At 24.6% G+C, this 16,174-nt stretch overlaps 1 protein-coding gene across 1 annotated transcript; it reads left to right on the top strand.

Moving 5' to 3' along the window:
- The first annotated feature begins 2,572 nt into the window (after positions 1–2,572).
- Positions 2,573–9,777, top strand: LOC113558242. The gene is made up of 10 exons (XM_026963725.1): positions 2,573–2,611; positions 3,880–3,970; positions 4,072–4,191; positions 4,305–4,409; positions 5,829–5,945; positions 6,007–6,233; positions 6,943–7,111; positions 8,383–8,508; positions 8,570–8,826; positions 9,640–9,777. Exons 1-10 carry the CDS (start codon positions 2,573–2,575, stop codon positions 9,775–9,777), a joined length of 1,389 nt encoding a protein of 462 aa, XP_026819526.1.
- The last annotated feature ends 6,397 nt before the right edge of the window (positions 9,778–16,174 follow it).

Here is a 16,174-nt window from a genome sequence, read left to right as displayed (position 1 = left end):
TAGAGTAGTGATATTGTATACGAGTATACCTAATGATTTTATGTTAATTATATTTTTGTATTATGAATAGCTCTATTTGTTACGTAAGGCTATTGTGTAGTTTCCTGAATTTTATAACACATTAAAAATTTACTCGTGAAATGGGCTAATCTAGATAGTTTATCAAATTTTAAGTAGGCACTTTTCTCAATTAAATATCAAAACATAAAATAATTAAGAATTTGATTATTCATTTAAGGTCTATATTATACATAATAAGCCAAGTGGTATTGATTTATATTCATGTATTTATATATACATACATATATAAATATACATATATGTTATGTATATATTCATCAATTAAAGTACTATTCAACTTCTATAAGCAAAGCTTATATGGTGAAGAAAATGATTTTCAACGTCTAGTATTTAAAACTAGTCATACTATAATATAACATTGAAAAAAGTATGATTGAATTAACAATAAAGTTTTTATAATAGTTCTACTAAGTAAGCAAAAACAATTTTTTATTCTATAGAAAGCCCGGTTTTCTATAAATATTAAAAATGGAACTTAGTAAAGAAACAGGTGAACATATGGAAGTAGACAAGCCAACGGACAGTCCATCCATTGTTCATAATAATCATGCTAATAAAAACAAACAATCTATTTAATTCTTATTAAAAAATTTGTTTACATTGTTTATATTCAAATCTAATTATTGTGTTTAATTGCAACAGCTGCATTTGATGGCCAATTTCTTTTTCTTTTATATAATTTCTTGTATTAGTTATAGGAACACATTAAGGCCATTTTGAATAAATGTATTTTAAGCAGTTTAATATACACAATTATTAAATAATGGATTATAAATATTATAGGGAAGGAAGAAGAGATGTAATCTATGTTACTACGCCAATAGAACAGAAATTTAAATGTCCATAGAAAATCACCTATATCTAGTTTCAAAATGTACTATCTCCTTTGATAAGTATATAATATATTCTCAGACTTCATCGATAACTATAATAAATAAATATATAATTATATTACACCGTACACTGTTATTAGGGTTTTTCGTGTATAATGCTGTTAGTTAACTTCATACTGTACAATCTCCAACCAAAATTTCCTTAAAACGAAGACAAAATATTGTCCTTATAAACACAAAAACGAGAAATAATCTTCCATAGCTATCTAAATAGGATAAAATGTCTACACAGAGAAAAATATTTTTTTGATTAAGCTAGGTATACGTTTTTTCAGAAAATTTAATGAACATGAATATTGTACATTTTGTAACTATTATAAACTCTTCATACATAATAGTATATACTATAAATGTCTTTAAGCATCATGCAATGGCTATATTATATATTAATTATTATAATATCAATGCACCAGTCACCAATAGCCGACGGGCGACGACGAATGTAATAACACTAATAACTGTAGGAAACGGATCTAAATGCTCTAAAAAACAAAACAAAAAATACCTATAAAAATACGAAATAAATAATGCACTCACATATCAAACAATTTTTTTTAAATGCTCTTAAAATTATTTTTAACATTGAAAAAATTCTTATTCATATTAATTATAAGTCTAATTGCATGTATGTGTAATATAATATTATATAGGTACATACCTAAGTGTGTCATCTAGTATCTAATATAATAATTTCGTTTGACAAACCGTATTATAGGTGGCGACGTCGTCATGTATATACATTTGATCGGTAAAAACATAATAACAAATAATAAAAATAGAAACACGACAAGACAAAATTAATTATATTTAATTTTATTGTTTTAGAATGAATTATTTTAACTACATTTTTAAAAAAATGTTCTCCATTATTATAAATAAAGAGTTAAAATAAAAATATTTTTATATATTGTTATTATTATATTATATTAACTTATACATTTTACAATTATACAACTGACTAGTACGCAAATAATATAATAATAATTTATAAGAAAGAAATATTGGATATGAAAATAATACTAGTATTTAATTTATCACAATTAGCATAATCAATTGCATTTAGCGTGAATTGTCATTTTAAAGTATTCGATCACACAAATTACTTGAACCTACCATTAGTTGTTATATTAATATTAAAACAACTTAACTCAATAATATAAAATAAAGTACATGCGTGTTTGTGTGTTTAAAATATTCTAAGATATGACTTTCTATTTAAATATTGACAATATTAAACTTGATTTTATCAAATTATTGGAAATGTTGTTTTTAAATATTCAATTTAATTTTGAGTATTAATTTTCAAAAAGTTAAAAGCATTTAAATTTCTTAAAGTTCCTTAAGTTCAAGAATCCGTTCTCACTATTATGTAACATATATGTTTATGTGCATATAAACATTATTTTTTATGAATACTTCATTAGTGGAAACTGTAACTTCCAAAATTTGTTACTACATATTGTAAAATTTATTTTTATTTCATATCAATCATATCCTTATTTTTATTATTAGTTTTAGTTTAAGCTCCTTGTTAGCACTTTAGCAAATTCAAATATTATTAATATTTTTTTAATTTTGTATTATTCTAGATACCAACAATGGATATAATTAAGAGAAAGACATCTGCTGGTTTAAAAGTAATTAACAGATTTTTACATCATAATTAAAAATTCTAACTACTAATACTATGCATCACAGATTTTTTAACAATACTTAATTTAACAATATGATTTAAACATATGTAAATTTTATAAAAAATTGCTCTACTAGTCGATCTTTTTTCAATTTTTTTTCTGTTAACCAATGTATTTTATTATGCTGAAAACAACAGTAAATTCAGAATTTTGTTGTTATTAAGTTTTAATATTTATGTCATTTCAAATTTCATATTTGACACCTGATAAAGTAACTTAGTTTCAGTAATTTAAATTGTAAATTTTAAAATAAATGTTCTATTTTATTATATATATACATATGTATGTATATAGAAAAATAAAAAATATTATGTAGAGTTTATTATAAAAAGTAATAATTAATAAATAGATCCTGTATGTTTATACACTAAAAACAACCAAAATAAACCCTTATGTTTTTTAAATTTATTCATTTAAGATTATTTCATTGTAGATTGTTAATATTGTGCTAATGCTATTGTTACAAAACAAAAACTTCTGGTTTTAACCAATTTGTTTAACTATATAGTAACTATTTGAATTTTTCACCCCTAAGCTTAATTATTTATTTTCTTTTTGACTTTATTTAAAATTTAAGATATATACAATTTTATAAAGCATATTTTTTTTTTTTATGAATTTAATATAACATTAGTTATACTCTACACGGTTAAAAATTTTATATCTCTTTTAAATTTCAATATTCATTTCAGTATAATGTTAAAAAATATGTAGAAGATGATTTCTATGTTGGTATCAACTGTACATTGAAGGATTTTTCGTATTCATTTTAGTTGTTCAACATTTTAAAGTTATTACATCTGCTTTTATTATTATTTTAATAGATTTAATTAATAATGGTTTAAAAAATGAGTAACTTAATGGTAAGTTAATAAATACATATTTTATTTCATGTTAGACACTTTAACAGAAAGTCAAAGTAAAAATTATGAATTGAACTACAAAAATGTAATATTACAAATTTAATATGTATTGTTTTAGTGCAGATTAATTCTTTTTAAATAACATTCACTAATCCAATTAAATAATGTTAATATAATAAAACAAATATATAATTGAATTACAATACACATTTTTTACTATTAAACTTAGTATAATTTGCTTAATTTTTGTAAAAACACAACTTTATTTAATTAATAAAGTTTAGTCTAGATTAGGTTATATAAAAAATGAAAAAATAATTTCTTGTTGTGTTAATTGTATATTTTTAGAAAACCAATAATCTTTCAAACCTAGAAGCACATTTTATTGGATTTGATGTTGATGATAAAGTACTGATAAGAATTGAAAATAAGAAAAAATGTAAGTTTTTCAATAATTATATGTTCATACAGCTTTTATATTTAACTTAAAATTCAAAATTATTACAAATTTTATAAAAAAATTTATATGACTGTATTTAGTATTAAAAATGGAACTTAAAAAAGAAACGAGTGAGCCTATGGAAGTAGACGAGCCAACTGACAGTCCATCCATTGGTCATAATAATCATATTAATAAAAAGAAACTATCTAAATCAAGAAGTAAGTTAGAAAAATTATATTTGTAAACCTGTTTATATTCTTTTGTTTTATAACATGAGTAAAATATATATATATGTCTAATTTTTTTAAATAATTTATTGTATCAACACCAGAACCTAATGGTATAAAGAATAATTGGAGTAATAAGAGGCATAAGAAAGACAATATACGCAATGATACCTTAGAATCATTCAAATTACATGTTCCGCCTTCTTTAGGTGAGTGGCAGAAATGTATAATACATGTATCGGAAAAGATAAAATCTCCCAATTCATTCTCATTTAGTACACAAAATTTTCCAATTCATTCACATTAAATATTTATACACGTTAAATGTTAATTTCTATAGGTGTTATTAACTAAATTTTTGATATATTTATTGCTATTCTTTCTTGACATATTATTATTCATTATTTTACGTACATCCATCATATATGCTACAAACAATCTTAGGAATACCAACATAATATAATAATATATTATTTATAGTTAATAAATAAGTAGTAAAATAACATAGACAAATGGGTATCAATTTGTTGTATACACTAGGTGTACTGTAAAATAGTGTGAATAGGTTCAAAATATAAGTATATTATATCTTCAAAAATGTTCACATTCTTTTATAGTTTCATTGGTGAAGTAAAATCAATAACATACATAAAAATTTTAAGTCACCAAGATTTGAGATTATGAAAGATAATAAAATAATTAACATAGTTAAAATATATAATTTTGTTTAAATTTAATTTACAAATATATTTATAAAAAATAATTGTATTTAAATATTTTTAAGAAATTTTTAATTCAAGTTCAAAATTTTAAAATCAATACATGAATTGCTTTGCTTAGAATCTAGTTTATTTAAATTATAAAAATTAAAACTACATTTTTACCAAAAAGAGACATTGTCCGCATATGCTAATGAAAAAACTAGGTAAAATTATGTTGTGCATGTATCATAAATAAAAACTAAATTGATACTGATATTTTTTTTATTAGATGAATGAAAATCTAATAAATATTTACATATATAGTAGAATTATTTATATTTTATTTTAATATCCAAATGTCAAATAATAAATTATTTTTTTTAATATCTCATTCTATAGGAGTAATTGTTTTTAAATTTTTACACAATTTTTTATTAAATACTATTATTTTTCATTTTTTTTAAATTATGATTGCTAAACTTACTAACCTAGTATTTAAAATAATAATAATATTGTATAGCAAGATAAAGTTTTAAAGAATACATAGGATACATACGAACAGTACACATGTTGAATTAAAAAATGTGTTGGTATTACAACATGGCACCCAGAACAACAATATTTTAGTGCATAATTATCAATTAATGAAAGAAGATTAAATAATAAGATAAATTTGTTTAGTGTACTACTCTATATCGACTATAGTTATAGCAATATTTCAATGAAAATTCAGATTTCAAGGGCAACAATAAAACATTAATATATCTTATGATATACTAATAAATAGTGCATATTATATTTCATGTTTGGTATATGTTTCATACTGTGTTCAAAGTTTACTATATATGAATAAAGATAGAATTTAATTATAAATATTATTATTAAACGGTTTTGAAATATTATGTTTATTGGTTTTGAATGTTTTAGTACTTACAACTCCAAAATTCAACATAACTTCTTCAAACACTAGAATTCTCCGTAGTGCTGGCAGAAAAATGAATTATGATATTAGAGATGCTATTTTTAAACTTCCATTTAAGCATGGTAAGAAAATCAATTATTAATAGTTTATTTTGGTAGATTATCTGTGATTAATATTTTTTAGGATGGAAACGAGAAATAGTATACAGATCATCAGTTGAATCTGGTGTTGTTACTCGGGCCAATAGAAGTGGTGATGTGTACTATTATTCTCCAAATGGCCAGAAACTAAAATCATTACGAGACATTAAGGAACAATTGGATATTTCATCTGATAAAACTTCTCTTACTATAGAAAGTTTTACATTTGTAACAAAACCAATTGGCATAAATGATAAATCAAAAGAATTGATAAAATATAAATATGTCAAATCATTTAAGGTAATAAAAAAAAAACTGCATATGAACTGAGTCCCAGTATAACCTATTATGCCAAATTGAATCACAGCTTGTTTTAGGATATATACCAATAAGTCCAGTGAAATTGTAGGTATAATACTAATTGAGTCAACGTTTTAATATTAATTGAGTTCCATCAAATAAAAAAAATAAAACATTTTTCTTCCTATTTAACAGGCTTAGGAGTGTTTGTAAAAAAAAATCTACAGGTATGCTTAAAAAGGATTTGTTTTCAAATATTTCATAATATTAAAAAAATTTAGATAATGATAAGATAACATTGTTTAAATTCAAAATATAGTTATTGCATTTGATTGCAACAGCTGCATTTGATGCCCGATTTCTTTTTTTTCTTTTATATAATTTCTTGTATTACTTATAGGAACACTTCTAATTTTTATATCCGTCTCGCATTGTACATTCCACAAAATGTTTATAAATTGTTAAATGTTTGGATGGGCTGAATAAAACTATATAAAATTATATTTTACTCAAAATAATAAAGTTAGGAATGTTCGAGTATGGAAGCAAATGTGAATTTTTTTACAATGGATCATTCAATATGCACATAACCACATGACTTTTTTGCATAAACTTTTCATATTTTATACATATAACTTTAAAATACCGTGCATTAACAATTATCCTTATACATTTTTAGGATGACACTACTGTTGGCGTTGCTGTTAAACCTAAAAAATCTAAAACACCTAAACAACGCCCACCATTTGATTCTGAATTGACAGGTGATGGAAACAAAAAGTCTGTTAGTAAACCGAGACTTGATTTAAAAAGAGCGAAGACTTCCACAACATCAAAATCTAATAAAGGTAATTATAAACATATATAATTATTTATTATTTAGCTAAACATTCGCAGTGCTGTCCATACTAATAAATAGATGTACTCCTTAACTTCTTCAAATGTAAACTAACACAAACATTAAATACAGTTAAATAAATTGTTATGTTCTAATATAAAATAATAAAGGCCTAACAATTTATATAATAACTTACCACTTAATTAATATTTGAATTTGATTCTGTAGTAGTCTATTAGCACTGAGAAGTAGATACTTATTTCCCATCTCTTGTCATAATTCGAGTATACAACTAGTAAATCAAAACAATGAGCTAAAAAATGTTATTAGTATTGTCTGACTTTACCCATAGTGTGCCGTCCTCTTAATAAGGAATTGATTTTAGTAATATATATATATTTAATATATCTTTGTAATTACATGATCCACCTTTTTTAGTTGAGTGGCAGTAATGTATAATTTATGTATCAGAAAACATAAAATCTCCCAATTCATTCTCAATTGGTACACAAATTTTTCCATTTCATTCACATTAAATATATATATAGATATACTCGTCAAATGTTAATTTTTATAGGTATTATTAACATAATTTTTGATGTATATATTTGATTTTTCATTAGATAAATGATATTATAATAAATATTTGTTATATTTTATATAAAATAATGTTAAAAAAAAACATATCAGAATTATTTATATTTTATTTTAATATTTAAATGTCAAATAATAAATTATTTTTTCTTAATGTCTCATTCTATTGATGAAATTATTTTTAAATGTTTACACATTTTTTTATTAATTACCATTATCTTTCATTTTTTTTAAAATTATGATTGCTAAGCTTACTAACCTAGTATTAAAAATAATAGTAATATTATTTAATATGATAGTTTTAAAGAATACATAGATAAACGAACATTCCACAAGTTAAATTAAAAATTGTGTTGGTACAATATGGCACCCAGAACCACAATGTTTCAGTGCATAATTATAAATTTATGTAATTGTAGACAACATAAAAAATAAGATAAATATGTTTAGTGTTCTACTCTATATTTATAATAATATTCCTATGAAAATTCATATTTAAAGGGCAACAATAAGTCATTAATGTATTTTATGTTATACTAATAAATGGTACCTATTATATTTCATGTTTAGTATATGTTTCATACTGTGTTCAAGGTTTTCTAATTATGAATAAAAATAGAATTTAATTATAAATGTTATAACTTAATAGTTTGGATATATTATGTTAATTGATTTTTAATGTTTTAGAACTTAACACTTCTACATTCAATTATACTTATATAGAACCACCTAAAAATAGAATGCCTTATGGTGCAGGAAGAAATATTAATTGTCTAATAACCGATTCTATTTTTAAACTCCCATTTGAGCATGGTAAGTAAATTAATTATCAATGATTTATTTTGGTGGAATATCTATGATTAATATTTTTTAGGATGGAAACGAGAATTAGTATATAGAACATCAAGTGAATCTGCTGTTGTTACTGAGGACAATAGAAGTGGTGATATATACTATTACTCACCAAGTGGCCAGAAACTACGATCATTACAAGAAATACAGGAATATTTGAATATCTCATTTGATAAAACTACTCTAACTATAGACAATTTCACTTTCTTAGCAAAACCGATTTTCGTGTATGATGAATCAAAAGAACGAATCAGAGATGCAGATTTCAAATTATATAAGGTAATAAAATCAAGGCTGCATACGAACAGAGTCCTAGTATAATCTTTTATGACGCATTGAATCACAGCTTGTTTTAAGTTATTTACCAATAAGTCCAGAGAAGTGTTAGGTATAATACTAATTGAGTCCCGTCAACTAAAAAAAATATAAACATTTTCCTTCCTGTTTGTACAGGCTTAGGGCTATCAGTAAAAAAAAAAAAACTACAGGTTTGCTTAAAAAGGATTTTTTTTTTTCAAATATTTCATATTATTGAAATATAATAATATTGGTGTATAATATAATATGAATAATTTGTGTATAATTAAATAAATTTAGATAATGATAAAACAACATTGTTTATATCGGTAAATATGTATGTGATAAACATTGTTTATATTCAAAATATAGTTATTGCATTTGATTGCAACTGCTGCATTTGATGCCCGATTTCTTTTTTTTTTTTATACAATTTCTTGCATTACTTATAAGAACACTTCTAATTTTTATATACGTTTCGCATTTTACATTCAACAAATTGTTCATAAATTGTTAAATGTTTGGATAGGCTGAATAAAACTATATAAAATTATATTTTACTCAAAATAATCCTTGGACTCAATTCGTATTCAATTTAAAATTGTTATTTGCACTATTAAGTTCTTACTTCATTAAGTTTGGAATGTTCGAGTATGGAAGCAAATGTGATTCTTCTACAATGGATCAGTCACTATGCCACATTACCACATAACTTTTTATGCATATACTCTTCATTTTTTATACATATAACTGTTAAAAAAGCAAGCATTTGATATTATCTTCATACATTTTTAGAATGAGACTACTGATGATATTGCTGTTCTACTTCAAAAATCTATAACACCTGAACAGCGCACACCACTTTATTATGGATTGACATTTGATGTAAACAAAAAGTCTGCTTGTCAAATGAGACATTTTCTAAATATGTGAAGACTTGCTTAAAATCAAAATCCAAAAAAAGTAAATATAAAATATTTTATTTTTTAACTATTTTTTAATTTATATGTATTACATTTTTCTGTATGTATAATAAAACTGATAATTAAACATAAATGTTATCATACATTTAATAGATTTATAATTGTAATAATTTTATTTCATTTTTAACTCATATTTTTTTTTCATTTTGTAAATAATATAAAATTATAATTTGAAAATGGGAATTTTGCTATTCATTGTATTGTAAATTAATTTTGATTCAATTTTAAATAAATTAGATTTAAAGAACATTTGAAGAAACCTAAATATATTGTATACATTTTATAAAAAAAAAAAAACAATGCACACAGTATATTATTCTTAAATCTAAAAACAATTGTCTTTAATTTAGATATGATTTAATTATTAAAGTTAATAAGCTTGCATGTTGAAGAAAATAATTTACTAAAATATAGTTAATTTACATTTACTATGTATCAAAAATTTAAAACTTGTCTATAACATAAGTAGTTGTTACATATAGTCATGCATACAAAATCACAAAACGTTTATAAACCTATTAATACTTATATTGCAATAAATTTCAAATTTAACTTTTATTGTATGTTTATATTATGGTTGTATGAGGCAGTTAAATCCATTCTAAACAAAAGTTGTCTTAGCACATTATTACATTCTGATGATAAAACTATTTGAGTAATTTGTATAAACTAGACTAATATAGTTGATAAATATAATCATATTACTCTAACATAAACATACAAATGCATAATTATATGTATTTTATAAATCTGTAGATACTATACTGAGAATAGTACAAAGGTTCCAATGACTACAATATGACTACAATTACTTTTGCCTACGAGCTGGTGGTCAACCTCGATCGAGATTCTCAGAACTCGAGATTAATTAAAAATTGTATTCGTTTATCTAGCATCCTTATTATGTATTATATTATTGGTATGAGACATCACAGAACGTAGCATCTCCCCACAAAAAAAAAAGGTTTATGTCCTCAAGACAGAAATCTTTCAAAGGCTAGTACAAAAAATAGTTAAGATACAAATATACCATATAAGTTATTAAAACATGTTTACAATATTTTCATTATTTTCAATTCATTTCATAATCATTTGTATGTTCATACTATAACATTTGAACATTTTCATAATATTTTCAAGTTTACAATAAATATTTATAATAATGTATTGATTACAAAAGTGGATCAATAGTTTGCTTAATATATACTGGTTAGTGGTTATATTTTTTCATTAATACAATACAATAAATGGTTAATGGATAATGATATAAGAATATATTAATATGATTAACTTTTATAAAAAATAAAATAAATTGATTAGTAATATTTTTAAATAAATGAAATATTAATACATTCGTAGTAAATAATTTTAATACGGTTTACTGTTTTTTTTTTTTTCATAGTATAATAATTTTGATATTTATAATAAAGTAAAACTATAATATATCTCAATACATAATCTCTAGTAAAATGTCTATACTCTAACTTATATTTTTAATAATTTTTCTTTAACCTAATGTTTATTATATATAGTTTTGTTTTTCAAATTGGATTGTGAAATTTTTTTATTAAAAAGTTTATCGTGACATGTTATTTTTAGTATTGGGTATTGTGTTAATTCTAGCCTGTTTAAAATATTTCTATCAGAATGTCCATTTCATATTACTATTACATTTTATTTATTGCCTCTCAAAATATAGTTCTCAATGAACGATGGCGTTAAATTATTCTTCGTCGTATTAAGGCTTTGGTTCAATTGGTTTAAACTAGCATCTCGTATTTCCGTTTTACATCTGAATATTCTCTTTATCTCTTAAATAGCTACACTCGAGTTTGATAACTAGTCAATAATCTAATTTATATATAAAATTAATAATTTACATAATATAATGATCATTGTTCGTACAAATGTCTTATTAATAATTCTTTCAATAGTGGAAACTCCCGCACCGGGTCGTACGGAATAAGAGTACGTGATACATCACGTAGATGTCCGTAAATAGAAGTGTTTTCAAAAGACAACAACAAATTTTAGCGTCTTCGTGTAAAACTAAATATAACATCCTAAACTATAAAAAAGTAAATTGATTTTTTTCATGACATTTGTAGGGGGGCATCGCTCCCATGGTACCCTTTTGTTAACCAACCTGGCTATAGCTATATAGAAAAATTATAACTTTAAAATGTTCATAACTCTTTCTAATATTATTATATCAATAAGCACAACACAAAATTAATTCTGCTGAACAACAATTTTCCATATTGTATGTAAGCAAAACAGAGTCAACATATGAGGGTATAACGTATATTCAGCTTTTTCTCTAACTTTACTAATGCTTAATTCGGTTATATTAAAGAAGAATAAATATTTTCATTTACCAGGTCATATGCAATTTTTATTTTTTTCAACTCAGTGAATGACAATTGTTATTGATAAAAAAAAATATATGATTGAAAAAATAATGAATTTGTTACATTCAAACATCAGTGCTTTACGTAATAATGTAATATAATAATACGTGTAAATTTAAGCAAAAAAAAAATTTATATCTAGTACATCGATCGGCGTTTTCGATCTTATGTGAGTTAATAAAAAGCGAAGAAAAACGTCCGGAGGACAGTCGTACTCGTTACCTTGATCGCGACCGCTACAAACGCAAACAGCAAAAAAACTGTATTCGCGCGGCTTTCAAAAGACGCACATTACGCGAATATGAAAAGAACGGATTGAAAAACTCTGGAAAACTTCACTTAAAAACACTTTTAATATTTTAATTTGGTGCGGCGATAAGTCCTGCGTAACGTTTGCCACCCTGGCGATGTACATCAGACACCGCTCTATTGTAAGCTTTGTCCCTCCGGAGGGAAACCGCACCGTCGCGGTCTAGCCGATGACCGCGGCTGGTGCTCGCCGCCGCGTCTTTTGTCTTTTACCGTTCGTCTAGTTGTCTTCGTTCGTCGTCGCAAAACCGTTACGCCATCGTCGTATTCCGCCCTTGGTTTACACTCATCCGAGCTCTCGTGCCCATCGTAGTGCCCATTGTCGTGCCGCACACGTCCCGTGTCCACGATCTATATTATTTTTATTTTGTTTTGGCTTTTGAGCCAAGCAAATAGCCTTTTCTCGCTTCGTGCCATCGTCCGTCCGAATTTTCACAGTGCGGCCGAAGCCGTTCGCGACAAGTGCTTTCCGCTTATTCGACGAAGCGCGAACACGGTTGATTGTTGTTTTCGTCGTTTTATATACTATTTAACGCCGGAGTCCAGTCAATCGCATTCAACTTTGTTAATCTCTTGTCCGCGATACAATAAGTTTTGCTGTGTAAAACCCCCGAATACGCTCTTACGCAGTACGTACACGCGGTCGTTGACCCGCGTTGTCCTACGGACGTTTGGTGGAGTGTCGGCGCCTGCTGATCCATGACAAAATAATGACAAAATGTTTATTTTGTCATGTGCTGGTCGGTTCCTGCTTGCTGTTCCATCGATGTGCCGGGACAACGGCAACAACAGCCACCGTCATCAGTGGCGGCTCTAGGGGAGGGGCCCAGGGGGCCATGGCTCCCCAAAATCCAAAAAAAAACAAGCGAATTTAATAACAATATAATACGTGTAATATGATATGCTTATATTATTACAGTTTATAATATTATATTATATTAGTTTAACAGATATCATTTAATTGTAAATTCTCGTCAGTCATTATCTTATATTTTCGCGTAGTACACTAGTGTGTAGACATGTAGTATTGTAGTATGAAAAAGGTTTTCCTATAGGGACTCTCGGATTTTCTATATGGTATATTTCTAAATTGGTTGATTTCTTATTGTTAATATGTTTGACCGTTTGACGACTGTCGTGCTTAGACGTTCAGATTAATATCGTTTTAAATGTTTTAATTTTTGTAGCTTCATTTTACCACAGCCACTTTACGCGAGCAGACGACCAAAATAGTTACCATTGTTAAAAATTTGATCTTTGGCTTATAATTTGCATTGTTATAATACGTATTATTTCAGCTTATTAAATTAAAATTTATTTGATTAATTTCTTTACTCTAAACTCTTTATTTCATTTCAATAAGTGTTTACTATACTATATAACTTTAGAATTTAGATTATTAATTAAAAAAAAAAAAAATAATGTTTTTATAATTAATGTTTTCAATGATTACACTAAACGACTAAACCATAAATATGTAAGTTATATACAATGAATTATTGTATACAATAAAAAACGATTGTGAACGGAATGGACGAAGACGGAAGTAAGTTTCTATTATTAGTATGGGATTTTGACAAATTTTATAATAATTCTAACTTCAAATGCTAAAAAAATATAGTGCATATTATGTATTTTAAAGTTTTTTAACTACTGTAGGCCATATTTTTACCTGCGTTATATAATAATTTTATATAGTAATATAATCAATTAAATATATTTTTATTTTTAACATTAGGCATAATAGAATTACGAATAGGACCCAATCGTTTATTTATCGTAATCCACCACATTAATAGCAATTCAATAAGTAGGTATAGAATGTTTCGTAAATTAAACTTTAGATTGACACTTCATTTTTCAGATCTAATTCAAAAGTTGAGTGCACTAAAATCTAGAAAAAAACCGTTGTCTTAAATTTTATACATGTATATTTTTTTATTATTTACATTTACTATGTTGAAAAATGCATTACCACTTTGACTTTGTGTACAATATACATGATGTATATCAGTAAACATTTGTTTAAATTAAAAACTGTATATACACTTCTTTACTTATATTTATAATTTTAATTTCATCGTTTTATTTATATTAATCATCATTACATAATTACTTATAGACTTATGGCATAATTTATTTATAATCTTATAAAATAAATTGAATATAAGAAATCCATATAGCAAAAAGACTGCATTTATAATTTAAGTTAGTAATTTAGAATTTAGATAATAATTAATTTTGGGTTCTGTAGGTACTCGTTTTCGTCTACAGTTTAATAAAACTATAAATATTTACTATAGATATGATTTAATTTTCAAAATATTTTATATATTTATATGCTATTTGAAATGTCCAATTTTTTATTATCCTCGATTTACGCACAATATATGATTTAATTTAATATTTTGGTATTTGAGTGAAAAAAAGATTTTTCTTTAGCTTTTCTTACGGAAACCTAGAAACTTATTTTAATTTTTAATATTAATAATATATCATTTAAATGTAATTTTATTGTTATTCCAAAAAAATTGTCCATGCAGAGACTTCTCTTACCACTACGTATATTATTATTAAGTGGACAGTTGACACAGAAAATTTTAAAATATTTACTATAGGAGCAACTAATAGCAATATAAATAAAAATATAATATCCTCTAAGTTTATAACATAGGTTAAAAGTACATTTCCGCTCAGTAATTTTTTTTTTTTATTCAACAGTTTATCACTCAATTAAAATTGAACTCATTATCAGCTAATAGACAACAATCATAATCGTGACCTATTCAATGACGATAGATATACTAAGAAAACACAGAAAACACAAATGAACATGTCTTTTTTTCTAACAATATATTTTTCATGACTAATTCAAACAAAAATTGTATGTCTAAACAGTGAATCATGGATGGAGTACCATTATGGTATTTTAATCGTTATTAAAATGTGTTTATATTGTTAATTCAAATAATGTTATCTGTTGACATTTTAGACAGATATACTATTCTTAAATAGCAGTTTGATATTCATAATTTAAAATATTATTAAATAGATTGCTGTGTATATTAAAATTATTTATATGATATTATTATGATATATTATAATTTATTTATAGCTACTTAACAAAAATACGTGGGACTCGTATATTTTATAGTTGAGATTTCGATATAGTGAGTATTGATAATTGACCATCCCGCTCCCTCTTACAACACGGAACAATCATGAATTTTATCACCGGCATTTTTAAAATATATTAAATTATGCAGTGTAAATATTGCTGTGACGGCTAAAACTCTTAGAGAGCAGTATAGCTAGGAGGAGTTCGTTCACTTATAAAAATCAAATATATCAACAAAAAAAACTTAAATTAAAAAATCGACTGTTTTGTAATTTATGTTGCGACTTATTTGAAATAAAAATTCTAAGTATACAAATTATGAGTCATCAATTTTCAAATTATAAATTTAATTTAATAATTATTAGTTAATTATTATACTGAGATAAAGAAACCAACGTATATATAGTGTCTGCGAGACTGTTAGAGTCCTTTATTAGTTTTAGTTTTATAAAATAAACTAATATTATATGTCTAAGAAAAATCGAACGTTTCGTGAAGTTAAAGTAGAT

The sequence above is a fragment of the Rhopalosiphum maidis genome, chromosome 3 (genome assembly GCF_003676215.2).
Source record: "Rhopalosiphum maidis isolate BTI-1 chromosome 3, ASM367621v3, whole genome shotgun sequence".
NCBI lineage: Eukaryota > Metazoa > Arthropoda > Insecta > Hemiptera > Aphididae > Rhopalosiphum > Rhopalosiphum maidis.
The sequence above is the reverse complement of the archived record's forward strand: the minus strand, read 5'-3'. Positions and strand labels throughout refer to the sequence as shown.